At 39.2% G+C, this 15,318-nt stretch overlaps 2 protein-coding genes across 3 annotated transcripts; one reads left to right on the top strand and one right to left on the bottom strand.

Annotated features, from left to right (window-relative positions):
• Nucleotides 1-2,240: 2,240 nt before the first annotated feature.
• On the top strand, nucleotides 2,241-5,905 carry LOC137130193 (2-iminobutanoate/2-iminopropanoate deaminase-like). The gene is made up of 6 exons (XM_067510015.1): nucleotides 2,241-2,429; nucleotides 3,478-3,583; nucleotides 3,842-3,896; nucleotides 3,982-4,050; nucleotides 5,661-5,716; nucleotides 5,809-5,905. Exons 1-6 carry the CDS (start codon nucleotides 2,365-2,367, stop codon nucleotides 5,866-5,868), a joined length of 411 nt encoding a protein of 136 aa, XP_067366116.1. The 5' UTR covers nucleotides 2,241-2,364; the 3' UTR covers nucleotides 5,869-5,905.
• Nucleotides 5,906-7,115: 1,210 nt separating this feature from the next.
• On the bottom strand, nucleotides 7,116-15,119 carry LOC137130191 (fibrous sheath CABYR-binding protein-like). 2 transcript variants are annotated; one of them, XM_067510012.1, is made up of 4 exons: nucleotides 14,759-15,119; nucleotides 11,374-12,618; nucleotides 8,803-8,868; nucleotides 7,116-8,665 (listed from the first exon to the last, which is right to left on the bottom strand). In XM_067510012.1, the coding sequence occupies exons 1-3, from the start codon at nucleotides 14,844-14,846 to the stop codon at nucleotides 8,807-8,809; spliced, it is 1,395 nt and encodes a 464-aa protein (XP_067366113.1). In that variant the 5' UTR covers nucleotides 14,847-15,119; the 3' UTR covers nucleotides 7,116-8,665; nucleotides 8,803-8,806. The 2 variants fall into 2 exon arrangements, with proteins under 2 accessions (XP_067366113.1, XP_067366112.1); XM_067510011.1 differs by having other exon boundaries at nucleotides 11,374-12,621; nucleotides 14,759-15,118.
• Between the last annotated feature and the right edge of the window lie 199 nt (nucleotides 15,120-15,318).

The raw sequence follows: 15,318 nt of genomic DNA, 5'->3' as shown, positions 1-15,318 counted from the left end.
GCCGAAGCGTGTCGGGTATTTACGGATATTTCCGCTGAAGCTTCGGCTCGAGGGTTGCGTCCTATTCCCGTGATCGATGACCGATCGGTGATGAAATTAAGTATGAGATTTTTTTCAAACATTGTTTAAAACTCTGTGATTCCATAGAGTTTATATATATCACGGGAAATAATAATAGCTATTATTAATAATATTTATTGATATTTTAGTGATATAAAATAAAAAATAAAGATAATTAATATTTATTCAATAAAAACAAGATTATATTATACAATTAAGAGTTTGAGATTTAAGTGTCCAGAGTTTGACACCATTGAGAAGCGCAGGTTTTTAGTTGAGTTAAAAGTGCAATAATGGAGTCTACAAGAAAAAAATCTGTTAACACTCATTTATTCAGATACAGGTCAAATTTGATTTACACTACATTTACATTTTTACACCATATAATACACAAACAATTTAGTTTTGCATCTCGCGTGAAATTTTGACTTATAAAAGTTCTGTGTGTTTTACTCCTTTTTAGCCATTTTTCTTATCTCTGATCCTTTTCTCTCAGAACAAGTTGCCCTGGTCCTGATGCTGATACAGCATGATCACACTACCAACACAATGCCTGAAGGAGTTTAAAAGTCTGAACCTCCCATGTCTTTGATATACATATACAATATACGCAACAATACTGGTAGTGTGGTGTATGCTTGGTTTTGGTCTACTGCATTGGTTACTGCAAAGTATATTGTAGTCATTAGAATCGGAATCTGATTTACTAGCCTACCAGCATATACAATATGAACAATATGTACCATAATTGTGTAATGTAATATGTACTGAAGTCTCCATACAGGGGTGATCCTATCAGCAGACACATATAAAAATTACTAATACTCACACTGAGAAATATGGTTCCTTACCATTAGTGACAACCACTAAAGGACATTTGACTTCCTGTGATGTGTTTCAACCTGATCTGCAGCTCTCTTTCTCTCTATGACATCATAAAGCATCATCAGTTTTTGTGCACTGTTGAAACAGATAAAACACTGGAAAGATATTACTGCGACTATTAATGTGACCTGTTGACAATACTCTCTGAACAATACATAGATAACAATTACAAATGAAACATTATTTATCACAATACTTTTTAATTGCCAAAGATAAAAGCCAGATAACAATAAACCGATTAATCGGTGCACATTGTCCATTCATTTGAAATCTAAATTTAATTCTTGGTTCTCTGTAACTTAGAGGTTTCTTGGTTGGAAAGTGTCCAAGTGCAACATTTCTGTGTCTGTGTCACATGCCCCTTTCTATCCATGTCATGAACACTGAAGCTTAGTTTACAAACTTAACAGTGTCAGTGCTGGTTGGCTGGGTGTCATCATCCAATCTGCATTGTTTTTGCTGGACTTTAGGTGGCACACTGTGGATGGTGCCTTGGTGTAAAGCTGGCCAACGGGTCCAGGAAGATTTCCCCTCCGGGTGCCTTTTCTCTCCAAACACACCTCCTGCATGTTGCCATCTTTCTAATTTAAAATTTAAGTAACATGAATGTTTCTGTTAGTGTCCTTCTTCCTGTTTAGCCAAGGTTAATGATATGAGCAGGGTGGTTATGTTTCTCTTTTAGAGAAGAAAATGAGAATGAGAAAATGAGCTTTTCCAAAAGAATACAATCTTCTTCTTGTCCTTTCAGTTTATCCCGTGAGTTCAGGGTCGCCACAGCGGATCATTGTCCACGTGTTGATTTGGCACAGTTTTTACGCCGGATGCCCTTCCTGATGCAACCCTCCCCAATTTCGACCAGCACTGCACAGCTGGGGAGGGGAATGGGCTGTTAGGGGTTCAATGGGGTGCAGGGTTTGCGATCTCTAGCAAAAATCACTATGAGATATTGGGATACTGATCGATTTTTGTATTTTAGCACAAGTTGTGTTGTTTGAGGGAGGAATTGGCTTTTATTTCATGTTTTAATGTTTTGTTAGTGTGAGAACATTTTGCAAACAAACTGTTTCGGGCTGTGTGTTATCTGTTTTTATATTATGACTTCAGAGTGCACACGTATCAAAGCAAATGAGAACCATTGTTATAACCAGCATATTTTTAGCTGTGCTATGGCCAGCTTGACGTTTTATTCTATATTTGAATCTGAAATGCTAAATTAAACAATAACCAAAATGAAAACCACAAAAACAATTTGCCTGTGTAATATGATATTTACGGGAAAGCAGCTCTGACGTTTTCGATTCCGTCATTCAGCGCTCCTACAGTTCTACTCCTTCTTGCCATTCATGCTTCTTGCTCAGTTTACGGTTACACAGTAACTGCGATTCTTTAATTAACTTACTTTGAAATATTCTCAGTAAAATGGCTGCATTGATCAGGAGGATTATCAGCACAACGAAGGCTCCTGCTGCTATCGGCCCGTACAGGTGAGAGGATTTTTGACGCCTGAACACCAGCCTCAGACTTCAAACTCTCAATTTACAGCTGGTACGGAGGTGACGCAGTTCCGCTTTAAAGGTCTTTGGATTATGTGGCAATAAAGATGTGTTAGAGATGGCACTGGAAAGCACAGGTGACTGTGGTCATTGACACTTTCGGTCCCGTTTCTTATCAATCACAGCTCACGGGTTCGAGTGAGTATCACCAGTTAATCTTAAACACCGGTCAGAATAGCACGTTGAGAACAAAGGTTGACTTTTAGCACAGACGGCAGTAGCCTGTCTTTTTTTGGAGGTGCAATAAGAAATATCATGGGGAAATACTGTCATACTTTTATTTTATTTTTTTGTAGAGGAAACTTTTTCTTGAAGAGACATTTTATTGTGAAATGCAGCTGCAACCAATTAATGTAAAGTAATTTTTGTACCTGTGTTACAGCTTTTGACACATTCAAGATATTAGACAGGTCCACCTCTGAGGGTAATGTTTTGAGCAATCTTTTGGAGCGAGAATGTAACTCGCAGACTATCAGTACACTTTGTGTGGTGTACAGCTATGACAGTGGATATTTTCCATTCATATTTTTACAGTTTAACGCAGGAAAGTTCACATTTCCAGGAATTGAAGAAACAGAAAAGCAATCACAGATACAGTGCAGTCAGCCAAACCCTATTCAACACTCATTGGCCACTTTATTAGTTACATCTACAATCTAATGCAATCCAATACAGCAGCTCTGCCATTTTACAATCTTATAATTTCTCAGTTTTTAAGTTGAAACTGTCAGAAAGATGATTTATTACTGAGGTCATACTGGGTGGTTGAGTTGTACTGGAGTGCATTATATTAAGAGATGGTTCTAATGTTCTATTTAATGAATGAGGCGGCCAAAACATCACTGAGAAAGTGACGAGCATTTTCAAATGTAATCTCTGTTCTTCATCTGTAGCTATAATGAACACACATGATTAGAAGGCTTTAACACTTAAATCATCCTTTAGTTTCAAATATAGTAAATGATTCTTTTTCTCCCAGTCAAGCAGTGGTGGTAGATCGGACAGTGTACATCTCAGGACAGCTGGGGATGGATCCTGCCAGTGGACGGTTGGTGGAAGGTGGTGTTCAGGCTCAAACGAGACAGGTGATCCCTCACTGAACAAACCAGGATCACCACACAATGGAAAACTATCCAACATTGTACTGGAACATTTTATTTAAGCTTCTCATTAGAAAAATGAGTATAACATGGTTTGTCACTTCACTTTATGCTGATAATAATTCTATTCTTTGGTGTTTGATGGTGCTGCATTTACAGTACGAATAAATGTATCAGGTGATCTCCCAAGGGTTTACATTAAAAGAAAAGATCCCCAATATTACAGATAAACTTTTCCCCTAGGCTCTGGTGAATATGGGTGAAATCCTTAAAGCTGCTGGTTGCAGTTATGAGAACGGTGAGAAAAAAGTCCTTTGCCATTGTAGCATTTCACTTGGAGATCACTGGTAGGACTTTAATGTTTCTGTCATTGTTCCCTGCAGTTGTCAGAACCACAGTGCTCTTAGCTGACATGAACGACTTCACTAATGTCAACGATGTCTATAAGCAGTGTAAGTATGAGGGCCCTAAATTAATGTTATAATTTTCTCTTTGCAGTTATCTGTCATTACAAACTTGTCCTGATTGTTCCTTTATGTGAATTCACAAGCAAAGGTTCACTGCTTGAACGATGCAACCTAGATTTCACCACCGGGTGTCACCACAATCCAGAGTTTTTAGTCGAAGCAAGCTGCATTTTTTTTTCTGTGGATTTGTTTTGGACTGCAACAACTTACATTTTCTCTTTATAGAACATAAATGCAGAATGCTGAATTTAAGTTTGAAAGGAAAATCACCATTTTGTTTGACTGTCTCCATAGGGGATTCATTTATTATTCTGTGTTCTAGTTTAGACACTGCAGTTAGAAAATGAACACATCGAAAACATACAATAAGCTTCTTTTTCTTCTTTGGCATTGCAGACTAGACTTTGTGAACCAATAGGAGAAGACAACAGTATAAATTCTCATTTGCTTATCATAATGGTGCCGTCCCATTAAAGTGTGCTTTTCTTCCTGTCCGTAAAACAAAGTGAGATTCACCTCTGGTTGTAAACTGAGCAATCCTTCTTCGCCTTTGCTCCAAAGTTCAATCTGATTGAACTTTACCCGCTAAAATGAGGTTCTCCAATGTCCAGACAGTGTGAAATAGGGCTTTGACCATTCTCTCATCCAACAAATAATGATTGTACTCGATCTCTTCAAGATGATGTTGGGCTGTAGTAAGTGTGAGTCTAGTGCCAGAATTTAATGACAGTAAAATGTTTGATTAACACAGCTTTATAACCTGCAGTTAGTAGTCCACTAGCTGTCTTTTATCCTGTATTTATGCTGACACTGCTACCCCGTTTCTTGTTTCGTCCTGCTTTTGGCCACTTTGTGACAGTCAGTCTGTGACAGGGCAGATCAATCTAGCATTGTCTGTACGTGCCCTTGGAGTCCACTGAAGCAATCTATAAAGAAGTATCAAGTGTATGTAGGGCCTTTAATTTTAAAAGCTACACGTGTGGCTTTATTGTTCTGCATTATCCAGAGATTTTCATTATTTGTTTCCAATAAAATTTCAATTGATGAAATTTACTTTTTGTGGGTGGTATTAAAACTACATTAAAATATTTATATTTTAACTAACTAATAATTGTATACAGCATTTATATTGATAGATAGATAATGTGACTCTGGTTCATTGGCTGGTTCATTTTATTTATATATATATATATATATATATATATATATAAAACTTAATGCAGATGTGCAGAAAAAGCACAAAAAGAACAATTGACTGTATAAAATACTGATGTAAGTATAAGGATTCTTGGGCAGACTGACAATGGAACAGAGCCCCTGTTTCGTGCTATAACTTACTCTTGTGAAACTTTTTTAAAAATCTTACCTTTTTTTTTTAATCAACTAGCAACTGTCTTTTAGCAACATTCTCTTTTTATATCAATTAATAAGAGAAAGTAGCAAAACCTATATCATTGATTGTAGTTTATATCTTCAAAGGTGCACATTTCTAACTGGTCTTTTAATGAAAACCCAAGATTGGCCTATTAAAGTTTCATTAATATCGACATATTTAAATGCTGTAACTGTCTATTGTAATGTTCTTCTTTGTCTAGTTTTCAGAACAAACTTCCCAGCCAGAGCTGCCTATCAGGTTGCTGCTCTCCCCAGAGTGAGTATATGTTTGTTCAGAAGTCTTGTCCTGTGGTGGATCTAACAAAACTAAAGCTGCTGTTTGTGTTTTTTCTCTATCTTTTTTTGTAGGATGGACTGGTTGAGATTGAAGCAGTTGCTGTTTTGGGACCTCTGAATGATGCTTCCTAACAAGACTATTGATCAAACAATAAAAACTGGAAAATCACAGGAGGTATATTTGCCATACTTTATAGTAGGAGGATGAGCAATACATAAAAATAATAAAACACAAAATTAGAGATGTACAACTGTTTGTAGAGTTTTAAGTGCTCAGTGCTGTTCTAAACATGTCAGTGGTCAACTTGCAGACAGGAGTCACTAAGAGCACTGTTTCCTGTCTCATCACCATTGATGAGGTGTGACTCAACACTGCATTTCAAATCTCCTCTGCTCATATTTCACCTACAATAGCTCAAAAGTGTCTTAGCTGTTTTCCTGTATTGGATAACTTTTCCACACTATATTGTCACAACCTGGACGCATTACACTGTATCCTCTCTCCTTATGCCAGTTGAGCGATGATCCAGTATAACTCTATAATAAATGCTTTTAATTTACTTAACAAATCCTGTATAACATTCACTGTGATCAAATGGACTTCATGTGGATCTTATTTCATGTATTTTGATTGGCATTAAACTAAACAGACAGGTAGTTCTCAGAGAATAGAAACAAAGCTTTTACCTCAATTTACAGATTGAGAAAAATACTTGATCTCCTAAAATTCCTGGTACCAAGTTTGCACAATGGGGATAGGTCAACACAAGCCCCTGAAGGCTTAAAGGTTTACATTCCTTCAAAAACAACACATCAGCTGATTTAAAGGATTAACTCCTACAATCTATTTATAAAAGGATCGATTCTCTTCAATTTGCCTAATAAAAAGAACATTTCATCTTTATGGTTCTGCTCGCTCACACATTGTACTGTTTGTACAGTACAGTGTTCATAAATTAATCATGTCAGAAATGGTGGAAAAGAAGTTGAGGGCAGCTCCTATGCAATTTTAAAGGACGTGATCAAGCTGGTGAACATTTTGTTCACATACTGTAGCATCATTACTTATACTGCTATTCGCAATTTCTGTGAGGAAGTTTGGAGTTTACACTGCAAAAAAAGGGCAATGTAGTGGAAACAAATTAAACTAAAATACACCTAAAATTGATCAGTAACGTACATAATAATGTACATTTTTCAAATGATAAAAACGATAATAAACATTTATAAAAGCCAGTCCTGTGCTCTGCTTTCACTCAGATGCCTCCTATAAGCACCTATATTGTGTTATGTGTGAATGTTCTCAAACTTATGTTGGATTATCTGAAACACTGTGGTTTCCATACAATAAGACACGGTCTCATTAAAAATCAAACCACTTGTATTAGTGAGTAAAACTTTATTCTGTACATTACAATGTTAGCAGGATCACAGAAAAATCTTAGAATTAATATATTACAAAGAAAGAAACCGATACAATTGTGAGATCAAAAGACATCATAAGCAATTAAAAATACATTTCTTAGAGGGGAGAAGTTGTGTTCACTCTGTCACTCATCCATTAAATAAGCTGTAAATGCTCTTGAAGCTGAACAATGGATGTTTAAGTTCTCCCAACTAGAGTAAGGAGTATCACCATTACATTCATATCACAGGGTCATATCTGTCAATATAATGTAGCCCCACCACCACTATGAATAATTGTAGTTATTTATAAAAGGACTAATAATCTATTTCTATAATAAATATATTCTATAATATATTAGGGCGATACAATTTTAAAATCCATAAAGTTTCTCCATGGAAAGGTTTTGGTTGGAATTCACCACCTTGGTTGAAGACCTCAACTTTATTATTGCTTATTAATGATGATAATTTAAATAATGCCTACTAGTAGATACTCTATTGTGCCACATATGTATGTAATGCAGTCAGAATTGCCAGGCCTCACAATGCCATTAAATGTAGTTGGAAATGCCCTTATTTGAAGAAAAGGAATTTTACGAACATCTGCCACCCAGTGAAACTGCCCGAGACGGTTTCGGTGAACAGCAAGATGACGTGTCACACTTGGATCCTCCCCATCTCCAATCGGCCAAATCCTTATTACTAATGCCTAACGAATCTTTTCACACGTCTTTCTTACACAAGTGTTTTCCCCGTAGAAGAAGAAAGTTATATTAAAACAGACTTTATAAGGAAAGCGAACATTTAACTTACTGCACGTATCAGTATCACATGGTCATTTAACAGTTAGTACTGTCATCCCTAATAAACTGTATAAGAAAGGCAGAAATTAAATAATGTTCAAACACCAAAGAAAAATAATATTTCAACCTAAAATCTGTGAAAATGCGACCTTTTAAAACCTGTTTCGTGCCTGGCAGATGTCGTTCACCCACTCAGGTTGTCATCTCAGTCTCTTTGCATTGCATTTCATTCACAGTTGTGTTTGGCTTCCATTCCTTAAAAGCAGCTACTTTAAGTAGGCAAAGATTTATTGAAAGCATCATTTTCTACAGTTCATCACACTGACACTCCAGTCACTTATGAGTTAACAATCTCCAAATCAGGACTCCACAGATTTCATTGAATATTGCACTGTCTACTGTCGTGTTACCTGTAATACAGTAAGTGTTTTTATAGCACTTTGAGTGCAACAGCCTGCATATGTAGTATGTAGCTACAGGCACTTTTGGCACTCAGTAGAAAAACTTGTCATAAAGGTTTATATTTACAAATGTAGGGAACAACTCTCAACTTGTCGAGTTACTTAGGCACATTATGTGGCTGATGTAATTGTTGTGGGTGAAAGCTGGTGAGACAATACTGTTCTGCAAATGTAGTGTTCTGTTGCGTTATTGTGTTTTTCTTCCAGTTGCATTTGTAGTTTTAGTTGTTTTCATTATTTTTGGTAGGTTTCCTCGGCCTGAATGAGAAAGAACAGACAATCTAGAGTCAGGGTCCTCCCATGGTCATTTGAATCTAACGAATCTCCAAAAGAAAGTGAATCAATTCCCACAGTATTTGCAATGGGATTAGTGTGGGCTGTGGATGTTTTCTTACCAATTTAGTCCTCATTTCTGGTTTTCTCACTCTCTGTCTCCTGAGAGGCTTCTTCGACAGACAGCACTGCGCACACAAACATATTGAGAGGAAATCACTGCGTGGCGTTTTGATTCAGTACAAGCCACAATCTAGTCTTTCATGCTGAGGGCACGTTGAACTTAATCAACACTGACAAACTGAAGGCATGACTGTTCCCACAACAGAGGAAAGGTGGAGAGCTAACATTCGTCCTAAAACACATGTGGTTCTGCTCAACTGGTTTACTTGTGATTTACTTGCGCTCTGAACACACACAAAGACACACACGCTATGCTGTTGGGTAATTGGTCTTGCTCGCACACAACATAGGCCTCTAGAGAGAAAGTTGGAAAAGTTATGCAATGTCTTCCACACCGGAGCAGTATTGTATGTGCACTGCCTAGAGGAGAGTCTCTCCCCTTAAAGTACAACATGTTCTCTGAGAGTGAGGTGCAGGCTTAACTGTAAGGAGTCAACATTACAAAAAGCCAGCTGACCACAGCAAGAGCACACGTGGGTCACTATGTTTGAGAATCCCATAACAAAGCAAGGGTCCACAATAATGTACAGTTTATACTTTTTTCAATTTAATTCAACTTTGCTGTGAATTGGGGTTATATAAATAAAGTAATCTCAAGGCACTTTACAGAATAAAATCAAGACTATACAGTAGCTGCACACTGGAAACACACAGCTCCAAAGCTGGAACCTGCAGAAATGGACAGAGAGAGAGAGAGAGACAGAGAAGGAGAAAGACCACTACGGGAGAAAGAAGACACAAAGTTAATGTCAAACAGCGGTGACAATTGTGGGGTGAGAGGAGAGGAGAGAGGGACATGAGGAGGAAAGGAGCTCAGTGCATCGGGGGGTGGTGATGCAGCACTAAGATCTAACAGAACAAGTATAGAGACTAGTCCATTATCTGAGGCAATGAGAAGATCGTTGGTGACTTTTACCAGTGCTGTTTCACTACTATGATGAACTCTAAATCCTGACTGAAATTCCTGTACAGGTGGTCACATAATTACTTTGCAACTACTTTTTCAAGGATATTAGAAATAAAGGGGAGATTAGATATTGGTCTGTAATTGGCTGAAACACCTGGGTCAAGACAGAGTTTTTTTTAAGTAGTGGTTTAACACTACTACTACAGTGCTGAACAAAAACTGGGAGTTGTTCTTATTGTCCTCAATTATTGATGAATAATACATTGTTCTGACATCACAGAGAGCTTTTTTGTACATTTTTAAACTGTTTTTCCAGGCTAAATGAGATTCTTCAAAATTTCTGGAACGCAACTTCCTTTCTAACTTTCGTGTTGCCGGTTTTAAGTTGCGAGTTTGTGAACTATACCATGGAGATCGCAACAGCAACGAGTATTGTACATAGTGAGGCTGCAGAATTGTCAACAAGATAATGTACTTGTGCAGGAGTAACATTTAAGTGGCTACTTTCCATTGTATTGACACATGGTAAAGCAAATGAAGAAAAACTAATTTATTTAAATTTGTTCACAGCATTTTCACTTAAGCAGTAGTGGAATTTATTTCTAACTGCTATATAGTCCATCATTGTAAATTCAAATGTTCTTAGAAAATGGTCCGACAAAAAAAAAAAGAATTATGAGGAAATACCATTAAATGATCAGTTTCGATGCGGTGTTGTAAGGACAAGGTCTAAGGTGTGACTTAAGTTATATTTTAACCAGGGAGTAGCTGTAGGCTGCACTGAAAAGTTGTCATATTTCACACGACATAGCCTAACACTTCTTTTCTGCTGCTATGTGTATGTGCAGGTTAGAAATGCAGTGGTATACCAGTTAATTAAGAGTAATAAAATAAAGCCATAAAATGTTGCATGCTCACTGGAATCAAGTCAGGCCTGTAGAGTATATGCATTGTTTGATGTAATGTGGTGCAGCATGGCATAATTATTCAGTAGGCAGTTAACAATGGAGCGCAATGAGTGACAGTTGCGTGACTGGAGCTGTTGTGCTGATGTTCCTGCTATAATCGACACACTCAAGATGAGATACGCAGATGAGTGTGGGTGCTCTCTGTGTTTCACACTGTGATATCTGTTCAGCCTTTTAGGACCAAAACGAAATCCTGTTCATCCTGTCAGCTTATAGCCAGGCTCAGGAGTACACACAGGAATCCATGTGAGGGACTATGTTTGGTGAAGAATGCATGTTTACCTTTGCAATGATTTCTCACATGATCAAGCAATTAGCTACGCTGTTTGACCTCCACCCAAAAGCTGTCAGAATGTGTCATGCATGGAGTCAGACTTACCATGGCATCGGGCAATTCCTAACATTTGTGTTGGGAAACAAGTTTGTGTTTAATCAAGTGAATCAGTGAACAAAGAAAAAACTCCATGTGAATTCTGTTTTTTGTAAACTGCCAGGCATAAAAAATGAAGAAAGGCTAATTACACTATATTTAGTATATATAGACCATATATGACCATAAAAAACAATTATTAAAAAAAACATTTAAAAATATGGTAGGAGAAAAAGAGTAATCTTAAAGTTTAAGTGTTTCATACCTTCAGGTAAAAGTTCATGGGCTGGATCAGCAGCAGGGTCTGGTGCTGAGATTGATTCAGAGGTTGCTGGGGTAGCGTCTGCTGGGGCTGTGTTGTCCAGTATTGACTCTGAGGTCGTATCTGCTGGTGAAGCTTCTGGGATTACTTCTGCAGGGGTCTCTGAAACAGCTGGTGTAGATGCAGTAGCTTCAACTACCTGGGCCACCGCAGCCGCATCATCGCCAGCAGCAGATTCAGCCTCTGGAGCAGGAGTGAGAGTGGTCTCTGTGGAGCAGGGTGCCTCCTCTGATGGGCTGGTTTCAGCAGGGGCCACAGGAGGTTCTAGGACATCTTTAACATCAGGCTGAGACTCAGCTTGGGCCTCAACTGTGACTGGGATTAATGGAGGCATCTCTGGAAGGGTTGCCTCAGCTATCTTTGCATCGATTACAGCTATTTCAGCTTCTGCAGGTGCAAAGTATTCACTTGATGCTGAAGCATCATGTGGTCCTAAGTTTGGGGCTGCAGCTTGATTAGATGCTTGTTCTGATATTTCACTTTGTTCTCTGGATTCAGCTGGAGTTGAAGCAATCTCTGCTTCCATGGGAGCAGCGGATTCTGCAGGGACATCAGCACCTAAATTGGCTTCTTCCTCCACAACCATAGCAGCCTTGGCTTGTTCAGTTACAGCAGGTTCAAGAGGAGTCACCTCAACAACAACAGGGGCCTCTCCTTGCACAGCTGCAACATTCTTAACATCAGGGCCTTCCCCAGTAGCCTCAACAAGGGCATTTACCTCAGTTTCTAAATTGGCTTCTTCCTCCACAACCACCGCAGCCTTGGCTTGTTCAGTTACAGCAGGTTCAAGAGGAGTCACCTCAACAACAACAGGGGCCTCTCCTTGCACAGCTGCAACATTCTTAACATCAGGGCCTTCCCCAGTAGCCTCAACAAGGGCATTTACCTCAGTTTCTACAGGAGAAACTTCCCCAACAGGGGATAGTGCTTCCACTGCTACTAGAGCAGCCTCAGGTTCAGTAAAGACTTCCTCTGTAGCAGCAAATGGAGCCTCTGGAGCTGGCTTTTCAGGAGCAGCCAGAAGGTCCTCCACAGAGAAAAGATCCTCCTTAGCTTCTTGGGCCACTAACACAGCTCCAGCCTCATTATCAATCCCCAGCTGAAGATCGTCTGGTAAAGCAGTCTGCACAGGCAGCTGCATCTGATCCTCAATGGTTTGAGCATCCTCTGCGATGATGCCGTTTCGGACTGCTGGGTGAAACACAGGACACCCCACATTCAAACATCAACATAGAATTTGGTTTAAAGACGTTTCCGTATGCTCCTTTCTTAAATAATGTATTTCAGTTATTTTTCAACTGATTTAAAATAAATATTTATTGTATTAAATGAATGTATTTAAATCATACTTTAAAGGAATAAGTTTTGCAAAAGCATTGCAATGTGCATACAGACAATAGTATCAATATTGACTATTTTAACACACATTTTAAATACATAAAATCAAAGCTAAATGAGGCGCATGGAATGCGTGCTGAAAAAAAAAATCATCCTTTCATTTCCGTAGCTGGAGATATGATTTATTGAAGGCCGTGTTTGTCTAAAGCCTAGAGGAAAGAAGGAAGAGGAAATCAAATACATGTGATGATGGCTTGGCTGCCTTTGGAGAGACGGCTATACTGTGTCTTTGTTCCTTGAACTCTATTCTTTTAACTACGGGTGTGAACAAGCCTTGGGAGAAACTACAGATGAGGAACAATGGTGGGCTTGAATACCATAACTTAAATGTCAGGGAATTCAGTCTTCATCCTTGCTTTTACAGATAATTGAGCAGACATTGTTTACAAATGGGACAAACTTGGGGGTTGGGTTCAGTTGGCTAAATTGTTGGATAGTTTGGATGCTGCAGCTTCCTGGTTTTAGTCTGTCAGAAGGTATAAAAGCAGATGAGAGTGATGGGTGGAAGGGAATGTGTTGGAGAGGCAACTGAATGGAAATGAACCAGTGGGACAGCAGGAAAAATTATTAGAGGTTAATGATTTTATTATTTTTCTAAATATGTTTGAGCAGCAGATTTTGAGACTTTAAAAGTCTGGTGAAGTTGTGGACTGTCTTCGAACGTGCTCTCCATGCTTTCCCTATTCTTTACCCTGATATCCACCTCACATGCCAACTATCGCACCAAAGCTGTTGTCGGAACACTGGTCTGAATGTGGATGTGTTGAGACAGACACTGCCTTTCCAGGCATGGATGACTTGTGTGTCAACATGATTTAGCAGCCAAAGATGACAGAGATCCCAGTCTAAACAGTGGCATGGCTGGCCCGAAGCACAAGGAGGGGAAAGAGGGGTGGACAGGACAAAGGGGCCCGGACAAGGGATGGGACCAGTGGTATCGTGGACGGTATACAGCTGGTTTTTTAAACAGACTGTATACTGTATGTTTTAATCCCTGCACCCATTCAGCCACATTTAGAAACGCCTGTCTGAAGAAGGAGTACAATCCCTGTTTTTTGTCGTTGCCGTTGGGGTGATGTAAGTGTCTGGATAGGTCGGCCTCGGTGAGACAATACCCTCACACAAACATCATAAAGTGACATAGTGGAAGATGGAAATGCCGTACATTAACACAGAGGCACTGTGCAGTGTATAACCAGCACATTTGCGTAGGCTAGTGGCTCAGAAACTACTGCATAAGCTTTAATTATTCAAAGGACGAGATGTACCATGTTTGACTTGAGCTAAATCAGGCGAAACACAAGCGAAAATACATTCTGAACAGGGCAGCGACTGTCATATTTTGTCTGGGGACAAGCAGTGAAGACAAACAGTACAGTCTCCTAGTGCCTCCTCTTTTGACTTTGCAAACCTCCATCTATTGTGTGAAACAGCTATAAATTCCTGGAGCAAATTTTTAATTATTAAAACCATCGTGCACTCATACAATCAGATGGATCGTGCAGAAAGGAAAACATCTAAAGTCTCAAACAAGACTGCTGCAAAGTGGTAGCATACAGGTTGGGTTGCAAGTTTTGCCTCAGGCTGCAAATGGATTCGCAGCTAAACCCTCACTGAGTGAGGCTTTCACACAGTGGAGTTGCAGCTGACTTCTCGCCAGTCTCGATTAATCTAATTGCCCAATGCACTTTATGGAATGAGGCGGAAAACTAAACGTGATCATAAGAGTGGCTTTCTTCTCAGGTTATAGCACATAGTGTACCAGATCCACGGGTAGCAGTCACACACGCCTCTACAAGATTTGGTTAGTGAAAGTAATAGTAGTAGTTGGATCAGCACTTATACATAGTGTGACAAAATGGTCATATCTGCCTTTATGCTCACTGGCTTAATCAACACACACATTTAAACAGAGGTTATTACTACTTACCGACTGTGTCTCCATTGCTGTCCTCTGGCTTTGTACCTGGTCTTTTCTCTTGATCAACAGTCTGTGCACTGGATGACGAGCACCCCATGGTTTGGCAAAGAAGCTCAAATGAACAAAAACACTTTCTAAACCTATTACACGAGCAAACACAAGCCCTACAATTTTGTTAGCAAGGACAGTGTATGGCAGCAGGAGCACAGTCGGCTAAACTCTCTTTAGTTCCTGCAAGTAGCTGGGCACCATTATCTCCCCTTGTCTGGTTGTGTGTTCATGCATGGCCTGCTGCCCTCATGCCGCAGACAACGATCTGTTGTGAGTGTATGCAGCAAAGCAGTGCAGACACTACTGCTTCATGCTCACTGTCACGCAATTCATACTGGAGGAGGTGGCAGACATGTGCATGAAGTGAGTGTCCTCCCCTTTATAGGAGTGTCCCCTCAGGAGGACATCCACCACCTTGTGGCAACGTTCAGGGTAGCACATGTTCAAGATATTTCATACCAGAATGATTCGATTTGTGTAGTGTTTTGTAATTTAGTCATTATCAACTGAACGACTTT

Source organism: Channa argus, chromosome 7 (genome assembly GCF_033026475.1).
Source record: "Channa argus isolate prfri chromosome 7, Channa argus male v1.0, whole genome shotgun sequence".
NCBI classification, from domain to species: domain Eukaryota; kingdom Metazoa; phylum Chordata; class Actinopteri; order Anabantiformes; family Channidae; genus Channa; species Channa argus.
The sequence above is the reverse complement of the archived record's forward strand: the minus strand, read 5'-3'. Positions and strand labels throughout refer to the sequence as shown.